The sequence below is a fragment of the Leptonychotes weddellii genome, chromosome 4 (genome assembly GCF_054177405.1).
Source record: "Leptonychotes weddellii isolate Sample4059 chromosome 4, ASM5417740v2, whole genome shotgun sequence".
Taxonomy (NCBI): Eukaryota; Metazoa; Chordata; class Mammalia; order Carnivora; family Phocidae; genus Leptonychotes; species Leptonychotes weddellii.
The window spans coordinates 78,108,042-78,133,353 of NC_138372.1; the positions used below are offsets into that span (position 1 = coordinate 78,108,042).

At 39.9% G+C, this 25,312-nt stretch overlaps 2 protein-coding genes across 3 annotated transcripts in view; one reads left to right on the plus strand and one right to left on the minus strand.

The window, feature by feature from the left end:
• Positions 1-25,312, plus strand: part of VCAM1 (vascular cell adhesion molecule 1) — a 226,790-nt gene that overhangs the window by 51,194 nt on the left and 150,284 nt on the right. The window contains exon 9 of one of the 2 annotated variants that reach the window (XM_081817041.1): positions 13,040-13,049. The exons of the other annotated variant lie outside the window; for it this stretch is intronic. Within the exon in view, the coding sequence (XP_081673167.1) occupies position 13,040 (1 nt within the window). The 3' untranslated portion in view covers positions 13,041-13,049. Of the gene's footprint in view, positions 1-13,039; positions 13,050-25,312 lie in introns of those variants that run through there. 2 annotated transcript variants of the gene reach the window in all.
• The window catches only part of EXTL2 (exostosin like glycosyltransferase 2), a 49,086-nt gene continuing 27,528 nt past the window's right edge, over positions 3,755-25,312 (minus strand). Inside the window, exon 5 of the mRNA XM_081817057.1 lies at positions 3,755-3,883. Coding sequence (XP_081673183.1) covers positions 3,770-3,883 — 114 coding nt within the window. The 3' untranslated portion in view covers positions 3,755-3,769. The remainder of the gene's footprint in view (positions 3,884-25,312) is intronic.

A 25,312-nucleotide genomic window follows, 5' to 3' on the forward strand; every position in this document is an offset into this window, starting at 1 on the left:
GGCAAGGATATAGGACTTCTTCTGATCATTGGCTTGTAAGCAGAGATGACACATTTGTTATGATCACCTCGCCTCTCTTGATCAATACACCCATCTTTTTGCCTATAAACTTTCTGGAAGTAATAGTGGGTTTCTTTTTTTTTTTTTAAGGTTTTATTTATTTGAGAAGGAAGGAGAGAGAGAGCATGAGCAGGGAAGAGGCGGGTGGGTGGGGGTGGAGCTCCCTGAGCAGGGAGCTTGATGCGGGGCTCGATCCCAGGACCCTGAGATCACAACCCGAGCCGAAGGCAGATGCTCAACTGACTGAGCCACCCAGGCGCCCCAGTAATAGTGGATTTCTAAGAGTGTTAATGAACATATCCAGTCAGTTATCATGGGACATCCAACAGATCCCACTGCTACTTCTTAAGCATCTGCTACATCCCACCCGAGGACTATAGTCACTTGCCGTGCACTTCTCCCTCGATGTGCTAAAACGCTTTGTTGGATTGTGCTAAATAGAGGTATGCCTCTTTTCCCCATTTTGCATTACCCTATTCAGAGGACTACCAATACCTTGCTGAGCTTTCGTGGAAATGCTCTGTTCGTGCTTGCGCTCTCACTTGGCTCTCCCCGCCCCGACCCAGAAAGGGTCCATGGGCAAGACATCAATCTAAGGGACACAGGAGTCTCTTGAGGGAGTGAACTCAGAATCTCTCTTCTCTCCTCTTTTCTGATGACCAAGCCTTGATATTTGGTTCAGCACATAACATCTGGCTCTCTCTTCCCTTAGGATAAGTTGTTTTCCAGGAGGATCTTTGGCACTGTCATGAAAATAGATTTGCCTGAATCCATTCAGATACACCTGAACTGCGCATGTGGAAGCACTTAGCCTCGAGCTGAGCTATGCGCTCACGCGCACAGAGTGTCATGTTCGTGATAACCAGTGGAGCCCTGGGAACCAGACGTGCAAGAAATGGCCGTGTTGCAGTCACAGCTAATGGCTTGGGTGGTACGTTTCTCTTTCTGGTTTCTAAGACTTAGGATCTTATTTTCCTCCTCCTCACCTTCCTTACTTACCATGCTTTTGTTTCATTGTCAGAGAGTTTGATCCATTTTATTTTTATGCAGAAAAGCGTAGTCCTTCCTGGCTGCTGGGTTGGATTTATTTTTATATCCAATAGGAATCAGGTCAAAGAAGATGGTCTCAGAATGTCTCATATCAGGACCAGCTCACCCACCAAGATTTTAAACTTCGTTCTTTTAAAATGTTGATAAACACAAGTGTGAGGGAATTTTCTTTCAGTTTTCATCAGATCTGAATCTTTAGATTTTTTTGAATTCCATGAATCAGGGGAACTTCCCAAGAAAAATGAAAGCTTTTGAGGCCACAGGGATTTTAAAAGGGTTTTGATCTTTCCTTCAAGGTACTCCCCAGGGAATATGATGTGCGGAAGCTTCATTTAGCTGACTTACTACTATTAAGGTGAATTGTTTCATTTCCTTTAGAAAATCCAAAAAGGAATTTTTTTCTGCCACTTTCAAGTGATAAATATCTAAAAACAATGTGTCCCAGTATAATAAGGACTTGGGTGTTACTTTTTCCTCTGTTAAGAGAATAAACAACTCCATTCACAAACTGCCATTAAATTAAATTATTAATATCAATGGAATTTGAAACTGAATAATAATAAGACTTGATATCATGTTACTTTTCCTGACATTTTCTGGGCTTCTTTGTTGATTGGAAATTTCATTGCAAAATGAAAGCCTAAAGAATAAACTTTTCTTAAGAGAAGGAAATTTATTTAACCAAAATGCCTTATATGTAAAAAAAAGAAGCCGAAGCCCAGAGAGTTTACATTACTTACCCAAAGACACAAAGCTAGTTAACAAAAGCCCTGATTTCCTAGTTTCTGTTCAGTAGTGTAAAAACAGCTGTTTACAATAGGCATGGGTTTACGTTGTAAACATTTATAGTCAGGCAAAACATAGCAGGAAATTTGCAAACATTGCACACACGCTGTGAATATGTACCAAGCCCAGGCCCCTTTTTTTGTCACATTGCTGTTACAGTTGCAATAATCCCCTCCTTTTGCTAAAGATGAGTTAAGAAAGGGAAAGAGGTGAGAGTTACAAGATAAGAGCAGTGTCAAAACCTGCCCTGCTCTGCGGGAAGCCTGCTTCTCCCTCTCCCACTCCCCCTGCTTGTGTTCCTCCTCTCGCTATGTCTCTCTCTGTCAAAAGAAGTAAATAAATAAAATCTTAAAAAAAAAAAAAAAAGAATGCATTTAGGAGAGAAGTGCTGGGAAGCTGTCCAAACACGAAGAAGCCATCCTATTTTTAAAGACTCCCCAAGGTCCCCTGTTGTTGACTTTATGGACTCAGTGCTTCACACCACCAAAGGAAGAACATTCACAATTCTTTCCAAGTTCATGGCGACAAGTTGCACTTTTTACAGCAGCAGAGGCATCGGCCTCCTTACCAAATATGGATATTCAGTTGAAACCTGAAATCATCCCAGACTAAGGTAAGGAACAAACTTTAATAAGAAAAAGGGAATGTTACAATTACCCTAGCCAATGTGATGACATTTATTTGAGGGCAATGTGCTGCGGGGATAGAGAACCATAAATTCTCCCCTTGTTATCCCCTCCTAACTGCACTGGGAATTTCCTGAGCATCCAATAAACACTCTTTTTTTTTTTTTTTTTAAAGATTTTATTTATTTATTTGACAGAGAGAGACACAGCGAGAGAGGGAACACAAGCAGGGGGAGTGGGCGAGGGAGAAGCAGGCTTCCCGCCGAGCAGGGAGCCTGATGCGGGGCTCAATCCCAGGACCCTGGGATCATGACCTGGGCCGAAGGCAGACGCTTAACGACTGAGCCACCCAGGTGCCCCTCCAATAAACACTCCTATTTATGGAATGCTGTGTCAGGCGCCTCCTTGTGCCCCATTTCAGATCCTCCAGCCTCACCTCCTGTTCCAGCCACCGCTGCAGCCACCTGTCCAAGGTCGGCTTCAGCCAATTTAGCGCAAGAGCAAACTCTCTCCCTGTGTGCCTCTCACCACCTGCCTTGCCTGGAGCTTCTCTGCCGCCCTCAGGTATGGAACGCCTATGCAAACCTGCTCAACACTTGTATCAGTCAGGGTTCAATCAGAGAAGAAGAACCATCAGGAGGTTTTATAGATATTTCCATTTGTTACAAGGATTTGACCTTATACAAGGACTTGACCTCATGGATGCTCATTAGGCTGTCACCATAAGGCTGTTGTTCTCATATCAGGGGTGATGTATTACTGTGTCTTTCTTCCTCACTAAGCTGTAAGCTCAACAAAGTCAAGATCTTCACCATGTTTTTGGTATATTCATTAATGTGTCTCCATCACCAAGAAAGATGTCTGGTAAATAAGTATTTGTTAACTAAATGCGTTAAAATGTGTGATTTGATAAACTGCCTTGAAGATCACAACTCAAGGCAGAAATAAACACTAATTGAAAAAGGGTATACAGTCAACCCTTGAACAATGTGGGGGGTTAGGGGGCACTGATCCGGTCGAGTCAAAAATCCACGTGTGACTTTTGACTGCCCCAGAACCTAACTACTAATAGCCTACTATTGACCAGAAGCCTTCCTGATAACATAAACAGTTGATTAACTTATTTTCTGTTATACGTATTATATAATGTATTCTTACAAGAAAGTAAGCTAGAGAAAAGAAATAGTTACGAAGAAAATCATAAGGAAGAGAAAATACATTTACAGTACTGTATTGTAAAAAAATTCTTATATAAGTGGACCCATGCAGTTCAAACCTGTGTTATTCAAGGTCAACTGTACACAGTGCTTCTCCAAGGATAAAAACTGGGACTGTTCTCCTTTACCATTTTTAGAAGTAATCTGGAAAAAAGAGAACAGAGAGAAATTTTCTGGATTTCTAGAAGACATGTAGCTCTTCCTAAGAAATTGAAAACCAATGGAAATAAATAGTATGAAAATTTTAATGCTGTGTATGCAAGAAAATCAGCACTATTTTTCTGTATGGAAAAATGCCAGATAGTACAATCGAGAAAAACAGTGCAAACATAAAGGATCACTGGCCATTAAACAGGGAACCAAAGTTGGTATGGACTCACCAAACAAGATATCATTCTAGTGTATTGCTGTGCCAGAAAAGCAAACTAAACGCTAAGCTTGGTTAGGAAGGAAGTTGGAAACCATAATGTTGTTGGTGGGCTATTTGAATTGTCTTGCTTTCTCTTCAGAACAAAAGCTTAGTCAAGGAGTGGTGGGCTGCTTGGCATTATTCTCCAGACCTTGTGCTATGTTCAGCAGAAAGGTATGCTTGACCAGAGGATACGTCCTCAGATATGGACAGACCTGATTGTTCCAGTCTCTTCCCTGTACATGCTGGCTCACCCTCTCCATGATGAGGCATGTATGGTACCTCATTCATAATGCATTAGAAGCAACTTTTTGTTTAATTATGGTGGCCTGGGAATAGCTTTATAGTTTTCTGTATCAGATAAGAATTTGGTGTTTGGGCATAGGCATGACCACTGCTGAGAATTTTTCTAGGTGATGGAGAAGGAAGAGAAAGGAGGAGGATGAGGAGGAAGCTGAGGAGGAAATTGAGGAGGAGGAGAGGAGGGGGAGGAGAAATTTTATACTTATTGTGCTCTTTCTAGGTGCCAGGAACTATGCTAAAAATGTAACATTTATTATTTTATAATGTTCTCTATAAGGCATGTGTGTGATTACATCCAGTTTACAGATGAGTAGGCAGAGCTTAGAGAGCTAAAGAAACCTGCTTAAGGTGACACATTAATAATTATGGAACAGACTCAAACACATGTAGCCTGATTCCAAAACCTGTTCTCTTAGACCTTGATCTTTTCAATATTGAAAGTTAAAAATTAAGGGGCGCCTGGGTGGCTCAGTTGTTAAACATCTGCCTTCAGCTCAGGTTATGATCCCAGGGTCCTGGGATCGAGCCCCACATCGGGCTCCCTGCTCCGTGGGAAGCCTGCTTCTCCTTCTCCCACTCCCCCTGCTTGTGTTCCTGCTCTCGCTATCTCTCTCTCTCTGTCAAATAAATAAATAAAATCTTTAAAAAAAAAGAAAGAAAGTTAAAAATTAAGTAAAAATGTAGATTGATATAACCAATACCTATATGCCAACTACCTAAAATGAACATGCATTCGTTCATTGTTTTTGGAAAATCTTAGACCATTCTTGCTTCAAACATGTTTGTATGTCCCCTTGTCCTTCCCCTCCCTTTCTGGGTCTCCAACTGCTTGTATGTTAGACCATCTGATATTATACCACAATTCCTTATGCTTTTTTCATTTTCTAAAATCATTTTTGTCTGTCTTCCTTGGTTTAGATAAATTCTATTAACTTATCCTTGCACAAAGTTCTTTCACATCCAGTTGAATCCTAACTGCAAGTGAATGTCTCCTCAGAAAGTTTCCTAACACCACACTCTTCAGCAGCTACTACTGATTCTCTTGGTTGGAATTTGAGATTAAATCCATTTGCTATCTCAGACACTTGTCTGATAATTGTGACTACAACTCAGAACACTTCCTAGGCACTGACATCAATAGGTACTGAAAACTTCTCAAATTATGCGATATCAGAGACACCTGATTGTTTATTTGCACATGCCCAATCTCGTTGAAAGAATGTAAGCTATTAATATAGTAGTTGTAAAAGCTCCCATTTATCGAAATCATGGATCAAGCACTATACAAGTTTCTTTACTTATTTTAAAATTTATATAATCCTTATAATAATCTTGTTTTAGTATCATTACAACCACTATATACAGATGAAAAATTTTCTAATAGATTTCAACTAACTTTCTTAAGGCCACCTAGACCTCAAATTTTAACCTCAGTCTGTTTTAACCATCATGATGTTCTAGCTTCTAAAAATTTAGGAGACATGGTGGTGATTTTCCAAATCATTTCTTCAGGGCTTACACACTCATCTTCCAGCTGCTAGAACAATCAGCTACTGATTGCTCATAACTGCCTCTTTCTCTGAGTACTGTCTTGCCCAGGGTTCTGCCCCTCAAGGAGTGGCCGAGGACCAATGACTACCCCCTCGCCCTAATCCACTACATTTCTGAAGGGCTATCCCAGTTCCAAAGCTCCTCATAAAATTGGCTGAGGCCTCAGTTCAACCACATTCCTGGTCACAAATACATATATATGTATATATATGTATGTATATATATGTATGTATGTATATGTATGTATATGTATATATGTATATATATATGTATATATATATGTATACATATATACATATAAATATACACACAAATATATATCTATTTGTTTTTGTTTTTGAAATTCATAAAAGTGGCATATCACACTGTACAAATCACTATCACCATATCCTTACTAGAATGTAGGCTCCGTGAGAGCAAGGACATTCATCTGTTTTGATCACTGATATATCACAAGTGGCCACAATAGGGCCTGGCACGTGGTAGAAGCTCAACAAGTATTTGTTAACTGAATAAACAAAAGTCTGACTCTTCGGAATCATTTCCATCCTTCTTTTCCTATCTGAAGTTTGACAGTTAAGTTTAGTTGTTGAATGGATTGGGTGCTGATTGTCAGATGCCATGTTGAGTAGCTTACTGTCCTCCCTCATATAGGTTTCAGTGGTCTGTATGTGATGTAAGCTGTTGTAAATAAACCTATTTCAATAAGTGTGGATTTTCTTCCTGCTTATCTCTGCTGTTTCATTATAATTATCCCAAGCCAGAAATAATTCTTCAGTACAATGAATTTTGCCCTAGTCACTGAAGTTTTCAGGATAAGACAAAAATATGGATTTCCTTCCTTCTGCTGCTAAATCTCAGATTCTCCTATGCAAGAAGAATTTTCTAGCCCAACAGCTCAGTGTTTCTGAGATGTGACCAAATTTTAGAATTATAAGGGCCTTATAATATATACACTGTATTTTTTTTTAAAGATTTTATTTATTTATTTGAGACAGAGAGAATGAGAGACAGAGAGCATGAGAGGGAGGAGGGTCAGAGGGAGAAGCAGACTCCCTGCCGAGCAGGGACTCGATCCCGGGACTCCAGGATCATGACCTGAGCTGAAGGCAGTCGCTTAACCAACTGAGCCACCCAGGTGCCCTATACACTGTATTTTGATATGCCATCATTGGTATACTTTATACATCTTTATGTAATATACACCGCATAATTTCCTTGAGTCCCATTTTTACTTACACAGAAATCGCCTTCGGAGATTTTTTTTTTTTTTTGGTTAATATGTATTTCCTATGTTTACTTTATTTGTTTATTATACATTTAATTTTTCTTCCCTTTTACTGGCATGAAGTCTTTGCTGGAAGTCCCGTGTGATAAAACTTACCATATATAGAATGTTACCAACATTTGCTAAGGCATTTAACTCTAAGGACATTTGGATACCATGCAAAGTTGTTTTGTGAGAGAATTGTGCAGTAGAGGAGGAAGGCTGTTTCATGATTATAGCAGGGTTTTTTGTTTTGTTTTGTTTTGTTTTTTTACTGAAATAAGGGAAAGAATCTCTGGTGTTTTTTGTAGTGTTGTCGTGGACTTCTATTCATTGGCAAGGTATTCTGGTACACTGTGCTTTGCAAAACTGGAAATTCCCTGAGGAATCTCCAGGAAAGCTGAATGCCATCTAAAGGGAAAAAAAAAAAAACTGAAACCAGGGAGCATAATATGTGGGAAAAGAACCTAGCAAAGTAGAACTGTGCCATTTTCTAAAGGTTCACATGAGTTTGAAAGACTTTTATGTTTGGACATAAACATACATATCGTTTGTTCTCATTGTTGCTTTTTCTTAGTCTATAATCAATGAGCAAGTATCTGTTGAATACTCATATTTACTTAGCACCGCTTGAGACACTGTGGGGTATTCTAAAGAATAGTCAATATAGGGGGCGCCTGGGTGGCTCAGTGGTTAAGCGTCCGCCTTAGGCTCAGGTCACGATCCCAGGGTCCTGGGATCGAGCCCCGCATCAGGCTCCCTGCTCTGCGGGAAGCCTGCTTCTCCCTCTCCACCCGCCCCCGATTGTGTTCCCTCTCTCGCTGGGTCTCTCTCTGTCAAATAAATAAATAAAATCTTAAAAAAAAAAAAAAAAAGAATAGTCAATATGGACCCTGCCCTTCAAGAGCCTACAACTGAGTAGGAGGAATAAAATCAACACACTTAAGCCACAAGGCAAAGCAAGATGGTACTTAATTACTATAAGGGCTAAATTATGAGGTACAGACTATTAGTACTGTCAGATTGAGTGGGAAGAGATACATGGAAGCAGAGGGCAGGGTCTCAGGATATTCCAGTATATTCCAGTAATATTCTTTCCCATCCGTGTGGTGATCACCTGGGTGTTCTCTTTAGAACCATTTGTTAAACTGTACACATATGTTTTGTTTACTTTTGCTTATAATTCACAATAAAAATGGTAAAGGAGAGAAGGGGAAGGAAATGAATAGAGCCTGGAATCACTGGGACAAAAATTTGTGAAAGAAATAGGACTTAAGGTGGGCTTTAGAACAGGCCCACAGGAGAGAGCGATCATACAAATGCAAATGGAGCATGGTCGTGGGTGGGTTGGGTACAGGTATATGGCAGGGAGAGAGGGTCCCCACCAGAGAGGACCTGGAGTGTGGGGTGGGGAGGTGGTTGGGAGGTGCAGTGGCTAAAATAAAGCTGTGCAGTGTAAGAGTCGGGGTAGAGGGTTAGAAGAGAGGACCATGAGATGGAGGCAGAGGAGGTTAGCCTCTGGTGCAGTAGGACATCCATACGTCATGGGTTTTAAATTAGGTGACAGACTGATGACAGAAGAATTTAAGAAACACTTAGTATGGCTGTGGCCTGCCTTTTGGATGAAAACGGGATGGAAGCTGGAGTGAGGAAGGGAAGCAGAAGTTGAATCACACCAATGGTGAGGGCCACCCATCTGTCTCACTGGAGAGGCAGAAGTGCGTGTGACAAACACGGCAGGGGAGGCATGTCTACCACTGGGCAGCTGACAAGATGAGGGGACAGGCAGGTTAAGTTAACCTCATATTTTACAAAGCCAGGGAAATGATGGTGCCAATGACAGAGTGGTTGGTAGAAGTAGTTGGTTACGAAGAGAAGGTAATTTTAGGCTTTCGAACATAGAATTTGAGGTGAGAATGACAGCTAGGCAGTAGAGATCCTGGGGCAGATCAGAAGCATCTAGAGAAATTTTGGTGAGCATTTTCTAGTATAAGATACCACAACAACCAGAAATGAATCCACATCTTGTGTTATATAATCTATCACAAAGTACCTAAGCAATGCTTCTGTCGCATCGAAGATAAGGCTAAAATTCAAGGTAATTTCCCCTCCTTGAATATGATAGCCATGCCCACCAGTATCCATTTCTGACATTTCTATGACTAGTCCAAAAGCAAGACTTGTGTATTTTATTGGAGGAAAAAGGCAGATATTCCAGCTGATGGTGGTGTCTATCAAAGATGAACTGTTGTTACCACCTTCTGAATCTTTTTGATTATGTGTCTTTTGAACAAAATTGGAGAATTCTACTATAGAAGTGCAAATCTACAAAACTCCAAAGGGCAGATAGAATCAGAGGCAGATTTTGATTCAATTAAAAAAAAGCACTTTCTAAAACTGTGAACTACCCATAAATGGAAAAAGCTAATTATATTCCCTCTTCTGGAAATATTTTAGCAAATGCCTGACTCTGTAGAGATTCTATATATAGGATTCTTACTTTGAGTAGATGATTGGACTGAAAGACCTGTACAACACTTCTTATACTTATTCCCTTCCTCTAAAGTATTGAGAGTAGGTGAGAAAAGGTTTAAATAATACCAGTGAATTTGTTCATTTATCCATCTAAGCAGTGTCTGTACTCTTCGTATGAGCTAGGCACTGGGCTAGGCCCTAGGGATGCAACAGTGAAATAGACACTGATCAGGGCTTCAGTGAGTCGTCTATTAAGGGATAAGGCAAACAGAGTGTCAAATGCTACCATAGAAGTAATACTTGGATCTCTGGGAGTGCAAAGTTCCCTCTTGATGGGTCAAAGAAGACTTTAGGAGTAAACAACATATAGTCAGAAACATCAAATATTACACTGAACCAGATTGTTGAAGACGGAGGAGTCTTAAGTTACTTCCATGAGTATACTTGTTCAGCATGCACTATCTGAGCACAAAAATTCTATAGTTAAGTCTACCATCAGAAATCAAAGCCTTCTAGAAGGTCTTTTAATATGACAATGTAAACTGCAGTCTCAGACATGTGTTTTGGGTTCACAGGAAACCTAAATCCAATTGAGACTGAAATATTTAAAAATCTAGATAATATCCTTATGTAGTAGGATGATATTGTGAAGTATTAATTGTTTTCCCCCCATATTACCTTTATCCTGCATCTCCCCTATCCAGGCTGCTAGACTGGATTGTTCCACTGCCTCCAAAGAGAGGGGCAAGTAAGAAGGGTAGGTGAGGGGGTTGCAGCGCAACCAGAAAATAAGGACATCAAATTCTTGGCAGGCTAACTAGCAGAGGTGGTTGTATAAATGGAGAAGAGCAGTTACAGCCTGAGCTTGTCCTCCTGAGGGGATTTTTGCAATAGAAACTCAGTTGCTACAGGAAAATAAAATTATCTTCTTAAAATTTCAGATTTGTGATCTGAGAACTTCACACTCAGCTCTCAGTATGTATGAGAAATTTGATGGTTAATGCCCCCAAATAATAATTTAAATGAAAATTACAACAACCAATAAATTACAGGTTTATTTTGAGGGGAGACGTGATGTTTTCTAAAGTTCTATATTTCATATAGGCCCTTGCCCTCTCCTTAAAAGAGGTTGGAGGATTCAAAACTACTTCAAGTTCTTGTGGAAAATAAAAATTTGCAATGCTGTGAAAAAGATGGCTCAAAGTCAATTAAGAATTTTATCTCCATCCTTTAGAGAAATAAATTCATGCAGAAAAATACGAAGTGAGGGAAATCATTTCATGGAGGGAAGGAACTAACAGATTTTGATCACCTACTATGTGCCAAGCATTGTAATAAGAACACGACATATAATCACCCTAACCCTCTCAACAACCCTGTGAAATAGATGAAATGATCCTCTTGTTGCAGATGATCAAAAAAAAAAAAAAAAAGACAGATTCAGTGGCAGAGCCAAGATTTAAATTCAGGCTTATATGATAACAGAGCCAAGGTTTTCTTGTAAATGAAGATGAAAGATCCAAAGAATAATAGACATCTTGAGATCAAAGTTGCAGGATTACCAAAGCCAAAAAGTTATTCACAGTACAATAGTAACAAGAGCAGTAGTCAGAAAGAGACATGAAGCAAAGGACATGAAAGATAGGGGAGAAAAGAGAGAAAGCAAGCTGGTATTTATTGATGTCTACTATGTGTCAGGAACTGATCTAGAGCCATAATATTCATCTAACCGTCACAGCAGGAAGAATCTCATTGACCAGTTATTCTGTGCAGATCGTTCTGGAGTAACAGTTTTAGAAAATATGTATATGCAAAGTATCAAAAGGAAAGTGCTCCACTTTGGCTATCTATTCTGAGTCATAATAGCTAAGACTAACTGAATGCTTATTATGTGTTGGGTACTATTTTGAATACTTGTATGTATGGATTCATTTGAATGAATCACAAAAGTCCTGTGAGGGGGATATAATTATTATGCACAGTTAATGACTGAGAACCTGGGGCTCAGAGAGTTTGTATCATTTGCTCAAAGTCGCACAGCTAGAAAGTAATGGAGTCAGGATGTGACCGCAAGCAACTGGTTTCAGAGTCCTAGATACATTACTGATGCCCCCAGCCTCTCTTACTCATTCATCCAAGTATAGTGTGTCTACTGTATACATTTGTCTGCATTATGCCCTCTGAGGCACAGAGAAAAGTACAAGATGTAGTCTTTACCACAACTTATAAATTAAACTATCTGGTTTAGTCTACCTTTGAAATATGTGTGTGTGTGTAATTATTCTGATGCCCAAAAATTCCATTACTGTGATTGCCTAAGGCCATCTTAGTGGTGTTCGTGAAATAAGACCAGTGAAGGTCCCAGCACAAGACTGAATAGATCAATTATAGCAATAGAGATCCACTCAATTTATTTTGGACCTATTCAATATGGTCTTATAAAAAGAATCATGCCAATCATAATAAATAGTTAAATTTATTTACCTATACTCAACCAAACATATTAGCAAAAAAAGACACTTGAAAAATAATAAATATTTTCTAAATATTATAAAATAATAGTAAGTAAAATAATTGGAATGTAGCCAGATTCTTCAGTCTAGCTGCTCTTAATTATAATATATTAAGGGACTTTGTGTACATATTTTCTAATCCAGTTAAAATTGGTTTTGAAGATTCACTGAGAACTGGGGATTATCCAGATGACTAAAAACAGTAGGATAGCTTCCTAAAAAAGAAAGAAAACGCATTTAGTAACTACTTTTCTTCTGTGGATGATATTGTATTTGGGATATGTCATTGAAAACAACAACAAATATAAGTGGCTAACTGGGAATGGAAACGAACAATATAAGAAAGTAGATCTTTCATTTTATTTTTTTAAAAGATTATTTATTTATTTATTTGCAAGAGACAGAGAGAGGGGAGCAGAGGGAGAGGAAGAAGGAGACCCTCTCCCCCCGAGTAGGGAACCAGGCTCCGTGCAAGACTCTATCCCAGGACCCCAGGATCATGACCTGAGCCGAAGGCAGATGCTCAACTGTGCCACCCAGGCACCCCAGGAAGTAAATCTTTTAAAGCACAGCTCTAATGATGGTCTAATGACTTCAGTATTTTCCACAAAGGAGAAAGAGAAATTCTTTTCTGTTAGTGAGTGGAGAAGAAATAAACTAAAGGCTTGAGCAGAAAAAATGAAGATACTAGACAGTTTCTGAAGAAAAAAGAGAAATACAGCTAACCTTAGCTCCAACAAGGAATAGTTTGGTAAGCAGTATTGAGTGCCCAGCAGATTTAGAGAAAATAAAATTACAGAGGGATAATTGTATGATTGGGGAACTTTTTTCCTTTAGAATTTAGCTGCCTGAATAGAATAGCAGCAGAAGTATTTTTTAGGGTTTCCAGCATTGGGGCTTTCTCAGGTAGGGTGGGTCCCTGGCAAAGAGGCAGAAGAGTTGCATAAGTTATTAAGATAAGCTTTAAATCATTAATGATAAAATCCAGGCTGAGTATGAAAGGTCAAGAGGTAATAGAATACAATGAGTGGAGTCTTAAAGACCTGGAAGATTCCATGAAGTCAAACATGAATTCTCTTCCCTTTTATCCTTCCCACAGTTCAAACATAGAGGTCATGGAAGTTCCCTCTTGTACAAAAAAACTACCAGTGACTTTTGATATCAAACAAGTTCCTACCACAAATTACTATAATATGTGAAGGACGCTAAGTGAGCTTATCAAAATGAGAATTTATTTATATAAAACTCAATGAAAAAACTTTGGTATATCAACAGTGTCCAGTGAAATTGAAGAAGTCATCTAGCTAAGGTCCCCATACAAAAATACCTAACTGAGAAAAGCAAAACTATATGTAAGAAAGGAAGTAAAGAATTTCTGTAACTATCAAGAAAAATGTCTCAGTCTGCTACTTCATTTTCCAAATCTGGCAGAAAAAGGTTGATCTTTAAAGTCAGATATTTTGGAAACTGTCAACATGGGTCAGTTTCTTTAATTCTCTAAGCAGGAATAACCTTCTAGGAGTGTACAAGTTCATGTTTGTAGAGCACTTTGCCCAGTGTCTGTCCTATGTTAGGCTCAATAAATATTTCATTAAATTCCTGGCGAAAGAAACTTGATCATAGACTATTCTAGTGATTTTTTAAAAACACAGGTCATGTTCCACAAGTAACAGTTTCTTTTTATTTTTTTAAAGATTTTATTTATTTATTTGACAGAGAGAGACAAAGCGAGAGAAGGAACACAAGCAGGGGGAGTGGGAGAGGGAGAAGCAGGCTTCCCGCTGAGCAGGGAGCCCGATGTGGGGCTCGATCCCAGGACCCTGGGATCATGACCTGAGCCGAAGGCAGATGCTTAACCACTGAGCCACCCCGGCGCCCCAACAGTTTCTTTTTAAATTTTAAAATTATGAACTGCAAAATAAAAGATTGGAGTAGATGTTGATTACCAAACTTATTAATAAAATAATGCCTCTCAAAAGTTTTCTTGTGAAGTTTGCATGAATTTGGATGGAAAAGCTCACAATAAGAGAAAATAAAGGTCTATCCAGTGGCAGGCTTATGATATGAAATATGATGTTTTAAGGACAAAGCTCAGATATGAAAGACTAATTTGCTTTCATTTTTAACTCCTTCATTCTGCCAGGTGTTAAAAAAAAAAACAAAAAACAGTTTAACCAGAGCCACACAGGCTTAGGAACTTTGGGTTTAAATTCAAACAACTCATTTTTTTTCTTTCCCGAATAGTCCTTGGGATAACTTCAAATTTCCAAAAGAATTTATAGGATATACCTACTATAATTAATTCTTCTGATGAATAACATTCTAGAATTTTTCTAAAGTTATATCAGCCTTGCATTCTTGAGATAATCTAACTTGATCATGATGTATCGTGATCATTTTTTACATTGTACATTGCCAGTTTTAGTTTACTAATTTTGTGTAGAATTCTTAAATCTACATTAAGTAAAATTGGCCTGTAATTTTCCTTTCTCATACAATCCTTGTCTGGTTGTTATCAAGGTTATATTAAACTCAAAGAATAGAGTAGGGAATGTTCCTTTTTTTAAATTTTCTATAAGAGTTTGCAAAAGATAGAATAATCTTTGCCTTGAAAATTTGGTCAAACATTCCAATAAAATCATCTGAGATTGCTGTTTTCTTTAGGGAGATGCACAATTACCTTGTAAATTAGTGTTTTTAATGGTTATTGAACTATTTCTAAAGGTTTATATATTTTTTCTAAATTTTCAACTTATTAGCATAAATCAACTGAAGTATCATTTTATTATCTTTTAAAAATTTTGCTGGATATGAAGTTATCTTCTTTCTCCATTGCTAACCTTATTTATTTGTGCCAACTTTAGTTTCCTTTATCAACCTTTCTAGAGGTTTGTCCATTTTAATAGTCTTTTCAAAGAACCGACTTTTGACTTTGTAGATCCTATTTTACTGTACCTTCTGTTTTCTAAACCATTAATTTTTTTCCCTAACTTTATTATATTCTTTCTTCAAATGTTTGTTTTTCTTCTGTTCTTCTAATTTTTTAGGTTGTAAGTACAGCTTATTTATTCTTTCTTAATATAAGCATTTAAAGCTATATATTTTTCTCTAAAAACTACTTTTGCTGGCCTCTTATGTTTTGATATGGAATATTTTTATTATTTTTAGTTATAAACACTTATAATACACATCTTAATTTCTCCTTTCCAAGTATATAAGAATTTTTTTGCTTGTCTTTTATGGTTGACTTTTAATTTAGCTAAGTTGTATCCAGTAAACATGTTCTGAAAATAATTTGAAATTTGTCAACCTTTGCTTCAAGGCCTAGATTGTAGTCAGTTTTTGTAACTGATCATTGATAGGTATTTAAATAGATATGTCTAGTAAATTAAAAGTTACAAAAGTTACCTTACCTTTTAGTGAAGGAAGACAAGAGCTAGATAAAGAGACAGGTAAAATATAGGGTATATCACATAACAGTGTCCTAAGCAGAAACGTGAAGCAGAATAAGGGGACAGCCTCACTGGTAAGGAAACATGTGAGCAGAGCCCTGAGAAACTGGAGGATGCCAGCCATGCCCATATCTGAGGGAAGAAAAGCCTTCCTGGGAGAAGGAATAGCCAAGGTAGGAGATGGAAGTCGGCTTGGTGTGTTCAAAGAACAGCCCAGATCCCATGGGGCTAAGGCAGAGTTAGTGAGGCATAGAATAGTAGGTTTTGAGGTGGGGGAGGGAGGGCAGGACCAGATCATTTAGGGACTTATGAGACACCCAAAGGATTTTGCCTTTTCTTTTTGAGTGAGTCTGGAAACTGTGAGAAGAACTGTGATAGGTCTGATTTTAACATTTTTTTAAAGATTTTATTTATTTATTTATTTATTTATTTGGGAGAAAGAGAGAGAGCGTGGGCACACACAGAGGGAGAGGAAGAAGCAGACTCCCGCTGAGCAGGGAGCCTGATGCGGGTGGGGCTCCATCCCAGAACCCTGGGATCATGACCTGAGCTGAAGGCAGACGCTTAACCAACTGAGCCACCCAGGCGCCCCTGTCTGACTTAACATTTTAAAAGCTCCCTCTGTTGGAGCACCTGGGTGGCTCAGTCGGTTAAGTGTTGGACTCTTGATTTTGGTTCAGATCATGGTCTGAGGGTCATGAGGCCAAGCCCCATGTCAGGCTCCATGTGCTGGGCATGGAAACTGCTTAAGTTTCTCTTCTCCATTAAGGAGGGCATGTGATGTAATGAGCACTGGGTATTATATAAGACTGATGAATCATACATTATATGTTAATAAAAAAAAGATTCTCTCTCTCCCTCTCCCTCTGCCCCTACCTCTGCTTGTGCTCTCTTTCAAAAAAATAAGTAAATAAAATAAAATCTCCCTCTGTTGAGATCATGGCTAGAGGTTTGATGAGAGAAAGGTGAGAATGTGGCATTTCATTCATTTAGTTTTATTTACTTCATTTAGTATGTGATTATTGGGTGTTAAGAACTATGCTAGCTAGTTTGTATTCATTATTTCATTTAATTTTCAATTGCTCTGAAGGAGATCATAATAATAATAAATAACCATAATAGTAATAGCTAACATTTATTGACCACTTATAATATGCCAGGCACTGTTCTGGGCACTTTAATCATTTAATCCACCCCAGAACCAATGAGAGAGATAAAATTATTGTCCCTATATCACACATTTAGGGAGCTGAGGAATGGAAAGATGAAATCACTCACCCAAGGTCAGCTGGCTGAGCCCAGATAGCTTAGCTGCAGAGCTTTGTCTCGCAGCCACTGCATAATATGACCTCCCTTGTGATAAGCTCACTGAGATTAACAAACTTGCCAACTTCACATCCTACTGAGTGATGGATCCGTAATTGGAACCCAGGTCTATCTGACTCCTGGACCCAGGTTCCCCAGTGATAAATGGTACCAGCCCATAGCCTCTCTGCAAAGCCCTGTTGGTCATGAGGGGTCAGAGTGAGAAATGGTCAGTGGCATCACCTTAGGATAGAAAGGTTAGAACATTCTGTAGGTTGTGTGTTCTTTCGTTTTGTTTCATGCTACCCTCGCGTATCACTCTCTGTACTCTGTCACACTTGATATGCTTGCCTTTTTCCATTCCTTAAGAACAGTGGACATTTCTTCTCCTCTTTTGTATCTCGAGCATCTAACACAGTGCTAGGCAGAAGGTGCTTAATAAATGTTTGTGGAAGGCTAAATGATTGCTTAAACTCCTTCCTAGAGAAGACGAACCAAATACATAGGAGCTTAACCTACTGCATGTGAAAGAGAGATGCTAACTCACCAAGTGTCAAGTAGAGTGCCTGTCTTAGTCAACATATTTTATAATCACTGAGAAGCTGAGAAAATATGTGGTGAGAATATACAAATTACTCAAAACGAGGCTCAGAGAAAAAAATAAGTTAAATAAGTAGCTCTAAGATGCTGAAATTTACTGATCTTTCATAAGTATTTTTAAAGATTTATTTATTTATTTGAGAAAGAGAGAGAGAGAGAAAGAGAGTGTGCAAGTGGGGCGAGGGGCAGAGGGAGAGAATCTTCAAGTAAACTCCCCACTGAGTGTGAAGTCCCACACGGGGAGGTCATGACCTGAGCCGAAATCAAGAGTCAGGTGTTTAACCAACTGAGCCCATCCAGGAGCCTCAGTCTTTCATAAGTATTTAAACAAAGGTGTCAGATATGTTAAAAAAACAACAACAAGAAGAAGAAGATAGCAGGAAGGGAAAAATGAAGGGGGGGCAATCACAGGGGGAGACGAACCATGAGAGACTATGGACTCTGAGAAACAAACTGAGGGTTCTAGAGGGGAGGGGGTGGGAGGATGGGTTAGCCCAGTGATGGGTATTAAAGAGGGCACGTTCTGCATGGAGCACTGGGTGTTATACGCAAACAGTGAATCATGGAACACTACATCAAAAACTAATGATGTAATGTATAGTGATTAATGTAACATAATAAAAAAAATAAAAGAAAAAGAATAATATGGGATTATTATTCCAACAAAAATAAATTAGGATTATTGTTTAGTTTCTGAAAAAAAGATAAACAAAGGTGTCAGGAAAGTTGGAAGTGATTTTTTTTTAAATAGCTTTTTAATAATAGGGCAGCATTAGGGTGGCTAATGGCAAGTGGTAGGTAAATATTACTGAAACAGATCCAGAACAAACCCAACTTTCCACGTGATAAACATTTTATCAGCAATGCTATATGGAAATTCCTCAGGTCTAGAGATTGCCCAGTCCTTGTTCCCTTCTACCCAGTATCCTCGAAAAAGAAGAAGAAGAGGAAGAGAAAGAGGAAGAAGAAGAAGAAGAAGAAGAAGAAGAAGAAGAAGAAGAAGAAGAAGAAGAAGAAGAAGAAGAAGAAGAAGAAGAAGGAGGAGGAGGAGGAGGAGGAGGAGGAGGAGGAGGAGGAGGAGGAAATCAACAGGCCCTAATTTTTTTTTGTTGGGGGGAGAAGAGTCAAGAATATGGCTGACAGCTATTTTAAATGAGGGACCCTCAATGGAGCATTTTGCTGCGGTGGGTCTGACTAGAAGGACCTATCATATTTGCATGTAATCTGTAACTGCAGTCCTGTTGTGAACCGCACTGCTGCCAAGAATGGTAGTGAGCTGAATGTATGGTCAGAGTCAAATTACAAAAGAAAATCTGCATTCTCTTCAGATAATCTCCTGAGGTCTTCCATAACCTCTTTCTCAACCCTCACATCTCCATTGTGACCAGAGTGGGGGGCGGGGGGAGAAGTAGAATGTTTCCTTGTTAGAAGTAATTTTCATCCCTTTTCAGAACTCCAGACTGTCCCACTGGGGGTTGGAGGCTGAGGGCAAATCACATGCTGTACCCTGTTCCCTTTCCAGTATCTTAGTCCCTCTCCACATGCCCTCCGTCACCCATTCAGATAAAAAGGTAAAATTGGGTTTAAGTAAGCCTTAAGGAGAATATTGAAAGAGAAAAATCACAAAGGAGCAAATTATACCAATCAATTATATGCATTTTTAATAAATCTCAGGTGATTTTTTTTCCCCAGCATTACTTCCATTTACTCCCACAACTCCTCTTGGAATTACTGGCATCTTTGGCCTTCTGAAAAGAATAGGGAAATTACAAAGCCCTGCACAGGGCAGTGTTTTTCTGAGTAGGATAGAAAACACTAGTTAAGAATATGAGCTTTGGAGTCCACTGACCCAGGATTGAATATTGTCCTTTTACTGTGTGGCTTTGAAGAAATTACTTAATCTTTCTGAGTTCTAGCTTCTTTATCAGTTAATTGAGGATAATAATACCTATCACATAGGGTTGTTTAAAATATATATAAAGAGTGTTCCGTAAAAGATGATGCATGCTCTATTGTAAATGGTCAAGAAATGGTAGATGTTAATATTATTGTTACCATGACATTTAATTCATTCAATAGAGGTTATTAATTTTTAATCCAGAAGTTGTACTGACTGTACTCACTTTAAATTTGTGATTGCACGGGGCGCCTGGGTGGCTCAGTTGGTTAAGTGGCTGCCTCCAGCTCAGGTCATGATCCTGGGGTCCTGGGATCGAGCCCCACGTCAGGCTCTCTGCTCAGCGAGAGCCTGCTTTTCCCTCTCCCTCTGCCTGCCACTCTGCCTGCTTGTGCTCTCTCTCTGTCTCTCTGTCAAATAAATAAAATCTAAAAAAAAAATTTGTGACTGCAAATCTCAAATGGTTCAAAACACTGTTAGACCATTCTAACTCATTTCCATGCAGACTTCATTACCCTCCTCCAAGTTAGCTATTCCATAACATCCTCTCTTCTCCCATCTCTAGTATCTCCCTCTCTCTCTCTCACGCACACACACTCACACCCAACTGGTACTCATACTCAGACCTTAGTTTATAGAGACAACAGAGTGATCAGATGGGAACTGCTCTCCTTTCCACCATGAAATCCATAACTTGCCTACATCTCTGTTCATGGACTTTGCCTTCCCTCCTTTTTCAGGAGAAGAAATGTCCCTGCTCCGCAGGCCCCCCTCCCCTGAGCTTAGCACACATCCTCCCTGGCCTTCCTAAGGACCTTACTCTTGCCTTGTGTGTTGGCTATGTTGCCTCTCACATGATTCCAATCTCACTGTGGCCCATGGTTCTGCCAGGCCCTCCTCCCTTCTCTGTTTACATTATCCCCCTGGATGATTTCACCCAGCTTCATAGCTTTAAATATCACCTATGCTTTAATGACTCATCCCCAGTGTTCCTCATCACAGTACCTATTACCAATATCCCCCTTATTGCTCAGGCCCCAAACCTAGGAGTCCACAAGTCCTGTATAGCTCACAGCAATCTCCAGATGCATCTCAAGGCTAACTACCTTCTCACAGCTCCAATACTACCACCCGATCAAACCCACCATTTCTTGATCAGGGTTTCTCAACCTTGGCACTATCAGCACATTGACCAGATAAGTCTTTGTCATGAGGGGCTGTCCTGTGCGGGGTAGGCTGTTGAGTAGCATCCCTGACCTCTAGCCACTATGTGCCCACTCCACAGTTGTGACAACCAAAAATCTCTCCCAACTGTGCCAAATGCCCTCTGGGGGGCTAGGGGTGCAAAAACACTCCTGACTGAGAACCACTGGTCTAGGTCAGTGCCAGCAATCTCTTCGCTGGTCTCCCAGCTCCACCATTGCCCTTCTAAAATCTGCACCCCAGAGCGATCTTATTAAGGACATAAATCATAACATCTCCAGCCCCAGCTTAAACATTTCAGTGGCTTCCTTTGAACACAGTTCAAGCTTCTGACCTTCTTTCCTTCTACTCTCACCATCTGTCTCTGCCCTTTACTCACTCTGGCGTTCTTATTGTCTGCCAGACTTGCCAGGCTCGTTCCCATTTCAGGGCCTGTGCCTCTGATGTTTCCCTCTGCTTGAAATTCTTCTCTTCCCACAGATCACACATAGTTACATTTCATCATTCAAGTAACATCTCAAATGTCTCCTCCAGCTTTTCCTGGACCCCCAGCCAAAGAAATCCCCTAAAGCTGCTCTCCATCAATTGCTCTATTTTATTTTATTCATCAGTACTAAAATTCTGTTTTTATTTTGTTTGTTTGTTTTTACCTACTTACTGTCTGCCTGCTAACATGCCAACTCCATGAGAGGAGAGGCTTTATCTGGTCTTGTTCCCCACTGTATCTTTAATTTGTTGAAAAGTCCCTGACCAGAATAAACGTTTGGAAATGATTAACTGACAAATTGTTAGCTAATTGGCTGATTAAACACTATGTGATCCTCCTACTGGGTTTGGAGTTACAGCTAGAAAAATGAATATTGAGACGTGGTTTCTGCCCTCAAGGAGCTTGGTCCAGTGGAGGCTTCAGAGAAGTGAAAAAGTAATCCCAATACAGAATAGTAAGTGCTGTATTGGAGAAGCCTAGGGGTGGTAACAGTATTCATGGCAGAAGCCCTTAACTCAGACCTGGGGCAGCCAGAGAAGACTTCCCAGAGAGGGTGGCATGAACGAGTGAGTCAAGAGGTGTAAGTTGGAGTTAGCTGGGTGAGTGGGTGTTAGGGACTGAATTGTGTCCTCTCCTCAGTTCATGTGGTGAAGCCTTAACCTCCAGTACCTCAGAATATGACTATTTGGAGATAGGGCCTTCCAAGAGGTGATTAAGTTAAAATGAGGGTGGCCCTAATCCAATCTGACTGGTGTTATAAGAAAGAAGTTTGGACACACAGAGCGGCAGCTGGGATGCATGCACACAGAGAGACTGTGTGAGGACTCACAGAGGAGGCGGCCATCTGCAAGCCAAGGAGAGAAGCCTCAGAAGAAGCAACCCTGCTGTTACCTTGAATCTCACACTTCTAGACTCTGGATCTGTGAGAAAATCAGTTTCTGTTGTGTGTGGTACTTTGTTAAGGCAGCCCGAGCAGACCAGTACAGTGGGGTAGGAGAGGGAAGTGTGCTGAAGGAATGAAAAGCAGCTGAGTGTGGAGTGCAAGCTGGGTGCTGGCAAGAGAGGAAGCTGGAGAGGCAAGCAAGGGTGAATTCATGAAGCCCAGAGGAGGAATTTCAGTGCTGTGGTGAGGGATCTCCAGAACACTGCAAAACTACAGGCAGCAGAGTAAGGCGGTCAGATTTGCCTGTGAGAAAAAGAACTTTAGCGGTACCATAACAAATAGATTTCAGGAAGGCAATCCCAGAGACCCTGAGGGCAACAAGGAGGCCTACAGCTTTGGAGTCCAACAAACCAACATTCTGATCCTGACTCTGCTATTTAAAAGCCCTATAACCTTGGGCTAGTTCTTCCCCTCCCTTTGCTTCTATCTCCCCACTTGTTATTTTAGGCATAGTAATTTTTACCCCATAGTAATTTTACCCCATTTATGAGGATTAAATAAAACAGCGTATTTAAAACACTTAGCATAGTACTTGACACATCATAAGCAATGATTGGTAGCTATTAAAATGTCTAATGTGGTTATAGTAGACCTGGAAAAAAATGGACAAACTTAAGAGATCTTAAGGTAGATAATCTGGAAAATATGGCGATTAATTTTATGTCTGGGAGTAAGGGAAAAGATGAAATCAAAAAGTTTCCAGACTTTTGACCGGGGAAGCTTTGCATTACAGTGTCAATTCACCCAAATAGAGAACATAGGGAAGAAGCAGGGAGGAGATGAGGATGAGTTTAATTTTGGATGTGTAGTGTTTGAGGGATCCCTGGTACATTTAAGAAGAGTTGTGTCATAGATAGTTGGATATAGGGTCTTAGGTTCAAGAAAGAGGCTTGGCCTAAAGATGTAGAGTAGGTGGATGAGACTATCCAGAGAAAGTATGCAGAGTGAGAAGAGGAGCAGAAGGTAGATAGAACTCCCAGGACACGGCCACAGGCAGGAGAGGAGATGGGATAGGAGGTTGAAAAAAAAGCCAAAGAGGTATGAGAAAAACAGAGTTAAGACAAAAGAGGAAAGAAGTTTTATAAGACATTAGTCAACAGTATAAAAGCCAAAGAGAAATCAAACAAGTTAAGGATCTAGACATACCCATGGGACTGCGTTATGTCTAGACATCAGGCAAGACTTGGAAAGGGATTGTTTCATGGAACAACAGGGATACAACCCTACTGTGATGGGGCAAAAGAGTAAATGAGAAGTGAGGAAGTGAATACTGTGAACTTCATGAAGGAAAAGAGAGAGAAGACTACCGGTAGAAGGAAAATCCTTTTGCTCCTGCAGATTTCATAACTCTGAAATTTCTGCCATTTTAACTTCCTTTGATGCCAGGGTTCTTAACCTTGGGTCCATAGACCCCCCTCAAGTGGTCCATAAATAGAATTCAAGGGGTCTATGTATTTAGAAAGGAGGAAAAGGTAGAACTTTAATCTCGCTAGTCTGAAATTTAGCATTTTTATCAATTATGAATATAGGCAAAACTACAAAAGATTAGCAGTACCTGTGACTGTCAAAAACATATTTTCATATCATATTACAGTTGTCACAGATTTCTCAAAATATCATTTACACTCATCACTTTTATGAAACTATGGTAGTTATCAAACCTACTGCTAGATCTCATTAACAAATCATTTAAACATATTTTGAAAACTGTATTTAAATGTAATTAGTTTTCTTTGTAATCCTAGGTATTTTACTTTGTCTTTTAAAAACATGATTCTTGGGCGTCTGGGTGGCTCAGTCGGTTAAGCTACTGCCTTCGGCTCAGGTCCTGATCCTGGAGTCCCTGGATCGAGTCCCGCATCGGGCTCCCTGCTCGGCAGGGAGTCTGCTTCTCCCTCTGACCCTCCTCCCTCTCATGCTCTCTGTCTCTCATTCTCTCTGTCTCAAATAAATAAATAAAATCTTAAAAAAAAAAAGATTCTGAGAAGGTATCCTTAGGCTTCCCCAGATGTCTTCAACACAAAAAGATAGCTAATCCATTACATAGCCATGTACCGACTCCATTATCCCAAATTTTTGGTTTCTATATGGCGCTGCTCTTATTTTGTTTGATAAGCTGTAATTGTCCCAAATGTTCCCCCAGGGAAAGTAGCCATGTGTCTGTCTGCGCTTTTCTGTTGATCTGACCACCTATTGGTCCTTTCTCTTTTCACCCGGTCATCAAAAAACCACTTTTTTTGGAGGAGGTAAAATTGGTTTCAAGTTATTTGTTCACTTGTTCACTTATCATCAACAAGCATTATTGAGCACAAGGTACTTGGGGATGCAGCATGGGTACCTCCTGGGAATTTATAGTTTGGGGAGTGGTCAAAAAAAAGCAGAGGGCGCCTGGGTGGCTCAGTTGGTTAAGCAACTGCCTTTGGCTCAGGTCGTGATCCTGGAGTCTCAGGATCGAGTCCTGCATCGGGCTCCCTGCTCAGCGAGGAGCCTGCTTCTCCCTCTGATCCTCCCCCCTCTCATGTACTCTCATTCTCGCTCTCTCAAATGAATAAATAAATCTTTAAAAAAAAAAAAAGCAGAGAGACAGACCTATGCACAAAGAGTTACTACACAATGTGGTAGTTGCTTTATTAGGATATATACAGGTTTATGGTAAATGAGTTGCCAGGGGAAGGCTTCATGCAGGAGATGACGTTGAAAGTAAAGAAAATGCCATTAAAGGGCTGAATTTGCCAAGACTGGGCAAGGAATGTTCATGAGCCGTTACTCTGTTTTCTAAAAATCTTGGGATATATTTTTTTTAATTCTTATGTTAATCCCCATACATTACATCATCAGTTTTAGATGAAGTGTTCCATGATTCATTGTTTGTGCATAACACCCAGTGCTCCATGCAGAATGTGCCCTCCTCAATACCCACCACCAGGCTAACCCATCCTCCCACCCCCCTCCCCTCTAGAACCCTGTTAGTTTTTCAGAGTCCATCGTCTCTCATGGTTCGTCTACCCCTCCGATTTCCCCCGCTTCATTCTTCCCCTCCCGCTACCTTCTTCTTCTTCTTTTTTTTTTTTTAACATATATTGCATTATTTGTTTCAGAGGTACAGATCTGAGATTCAACAGTCTTGCACAATTCACAGCGCTTACCAGAGCACATACCCTCCCCAGT